The 2,886-nt window shown below is 39.9% G+C and overlaps 1 protein-coding gene across 1 annotated transcript; it reads left to right on the top strand.

Moving 5' to 3' along the window:
- Positions 1-1,964: 1,964 nt before the first annotated feature.
- On the top strand, positions 1,965-2,886 carry LOC107698864 (putative nuclease HARBI1). The gene is made up of 2 exons (XM_016500000.1): positions 1,965-2,428; positions 2,603-2,886. The coding sequence occupies exons 1-2, from the start codon at positions 2,300-2,302 to the stop codon at positions 2,852-2,854; spliced, it is 381 nt and encodes a 126-aa protein (XP_016355486.1). The 5' UTR covers positions 1,965-2,299; the 3' UTR covers positions 2,855-2,886.

The following is a 2,886-nucleotide window of genomic DNA, read 5'->3' as shown; positions in this document are numbered from 1 at the left end:
TGAATCTCTTTCATACAAAGTGGTAACTAAATATATTTTTTAATAGAGATAGTACGTTAAAAGCACATTTTAGATCATATTCATGCTGTCTCATAATAGCACAGTTGAGTACACTTAGATGTTCTTAAGATTATCTTAAGAACTACTAAAGAATAATTTTTAGTATATTAAGTACAAAATCAGTGTGTGAAAATAGAGCACTTTAAGTACATTATGGAAGTATGTTTTTTTTTCACCTGGGTCCCCTACACGTTTTCAATATGATATGGTAAAATATGATCAATTTGTAATATAAAACACATATAACCAGAAATGTTGACAATTGTATTTAGGTACCACTTGTATGTTAAAAGGACATTTTAGTTCATATTCATATTCATGGTGTTCTTTTTAGAACCATCATATGAACCCTTTAAGTACACGAGGGACTTGAACTTTTTCACCTGGGTCCCCTACACATTTTCAATATGATAAGGTGGATATGATAGATGTGTAATAATATAAAACACATATAACCAGAAATGTTAACAAAATTTTAATTATTAACTTTCAACTTATTTATTAACTTACAACGGTAATTTAACTTACAACTTATTTATTATCTTACAACTTATTTATTAACTTATTTTGAAGAGACATTAATAACATTTTTTAAAAATTAAAAAGCTAGAATAAACTGTTTGAAGAAATAAAAACATTACATATATATATTTGAACACAAAATATATGTATAATGGAGAAAGCACAAGGTGCAGCTGACAAGACTGCGAGGGAAATAAGCTTACTAACACCCCTCACAGACTTGTCAGCTGCCCCCCGTTACTCTCTCCCCAGTGTTCAGTGAGTCCAGCCTCCAGACATTTTGCTTCATACACGAGCTTGTGAATTTGGAACTTTAAATCCTGCCTGGTCCTCAATGACAGCGTCCTGAAGTCCTCCAGGAGGCTTTTAAAAAATAAACTGTCACTGTCCTCCTGAGGAGTGCTAGGCTGTTAGCATCCTCTCCTCAAACTCTGTGCTGCTGTGTGCTCTCTTTCTCCTGTTTGAGTGCCCTGTCTGTCCCTGAACGCTGGACTGACTCGGCTTGATGGTCCTTCCTGAACGTGAACGCTGGACTGACTCGGGCTTGATGGTCCTTCCTGAACCTGAAGGCTCGGGCTCTCACCTAGCTGGTTCACCTCACACTGCTGACTGTGTGTGTGTGTGTGTTGTCTGTGCTGCCTGATTGTGCCCGGCCATGGCATCTTCTCTTTCCTCTGGGGTCAGGGCTTCCCCAACCCCCCCTACCATATTACTGGCAGTTATTCTATCTTCTATGAAGGGGTTGAGGAAGCCCATGACTCCACTGTAGCGCCATGGCCGGACACTGCTCGCCCCTGCTCCACTCCTCTTCCTCTCTGACTCCTTCCTTCGCTCTCTTCTGTAGGTGTCTCTAAGAGACTTCCACCTTTTTCTGCACTCATCCGCTAGTGAAAAGACAATAGAAAACACATATTCAATATAAACATCTCATTACCCACAATTCAGAATAGCTTGTTTGCATGCTATGTCTGAAATGGCATAACTGTATGTCCCACTGACTGTATATATATTTAAACCTAATGACATTTATCATTATTTTTTCCAGCTAAGCAATTTGTTGACAATACCACAGGAGAGACCAGTTAAAGAACACTTGTTTTTCCTTGTAGAAAAAAATATAAAAAATAGACAGAAGTTACTGCTTTCATTTTTAAATATGTGACATACACCTCTGGTCTCCATCAGATGTGAAACAAATTTGCAGCAGCTCTCTACAACACCTATTTTTCGTTTAATCCAATATGTGTCGATATGTCAGAAATATTCTGCAGCAGTAACACTTTTTTTATGCATGCTCTGGCGCTAAAGTTAGCATAAAATTCCCGCTTTTTTTTCCAGAAAATATATAACGTTAATGCACATCAGCAACTCACCAGGAACACCAACAATCTCAGACACCTTGGTCCACGCATCATTTTTTTTATTTATGTCCCTGTACGCAAACAGGGACACGTCGTAGATTATTGGGAAACCCGCCACAGCAATAATCAACCTCTCCTCCATTTTGCTTGGGAACTAATGTGGTCGGAACCAACGTTTACAGGGCTGCGTTCTCTGGAATCCTCTCAAGCGGTGGACTTCTACGTTCCGATTGGTTGCCGCCGAACCGCGCCATAGCTCATTACCATAAAGTTGACCTGATTTCAACTCTCCTCGACGCCCTCAACGTCCGAGTCGCGCCGCGCCGCTGCTCGCCGCTGGCTCAGATTGAAAATGAATGACTTCCGGCCACTTTGACGCTCTCGACGGCGGCGGTGTGAACGCACAGTTACTTTTGGGGGACAGCGGCTATCCTTGTCCTTCATGGCTGATGACACCTTTTAGAAATCCAGTAGGAGCTGCACAGGTAAAATTCATTTAAATAACCTATTTGAGCTATTTAGATAAATCAATAAAATTAGTGAAATTTTGTATAACTTGTATAACTTAAAAAAATGTTTAATTTATTTGGACGAGTTAAAGTAATGTAACATATTGGCCATCATTTTTAGTGTATCATCTTTCGTTTGTCACATTGCAGGAACGATACAACACTGCTCTAACAAAAACTAGAGTAATCACTGAAAGCACGATTGGCCAGCTTAAAAGGAGATTTCACAGAGAGCTATGTCTGGAGCCAGTGAAAGCAGGGAGAGTCATCATTGCTTGTGTCGTCCAGTTTTACATATCAAAAGACTTTGGTGTGCTCATGGATGAACATGCTGACCCTGAAGAAGCAGTGCAGCCAAATCAAGATGCGGAGGATGCAACAACGGAGGGACACACTACCTGAGACATGCTTGTGCGAACATTTTTTTCCTAAAG

The sequence above is a fragment of the Sinocyclocheilus anshuiensis genome, unplaced genomic scaffold, assembly GCF_001515605.1.
Source record: "Sinocyclocheilus anshuiensis isolate Anshui unplaced genomic scaffold, SAMN03320099.WGS_v1.1 scaffold1447, whole genome shotgun sequence".
Lineage (NCBI taxonomy): Eukaryota > Metazoa > Chordata > Actinopteri > Cypriniformes > Cyprinidae > Sinocyclocheilus > Sinocyclocheilus anshuiensis.
This window is presented reverse-complemented; position numbering and strand designations above follow the sequence as displayed.

Excerpts from the sequence above, each read along its gene's own strand:
- LOC107698864 (XM_016500000.1), top strand. The coding sequence starts at position 2,300 with ATGACTTCCGGCCACTTTGACGCTCTCGACGGCGGCGGTGTGAACGCA. Across the intron at positions 2,429-2,602 it reads ATCCAGTAGGAGCTGCACAG|GAACGATACAACACTGCTCT; the intron begins GTAAAATTCATT and ends GTCACATTGCAG.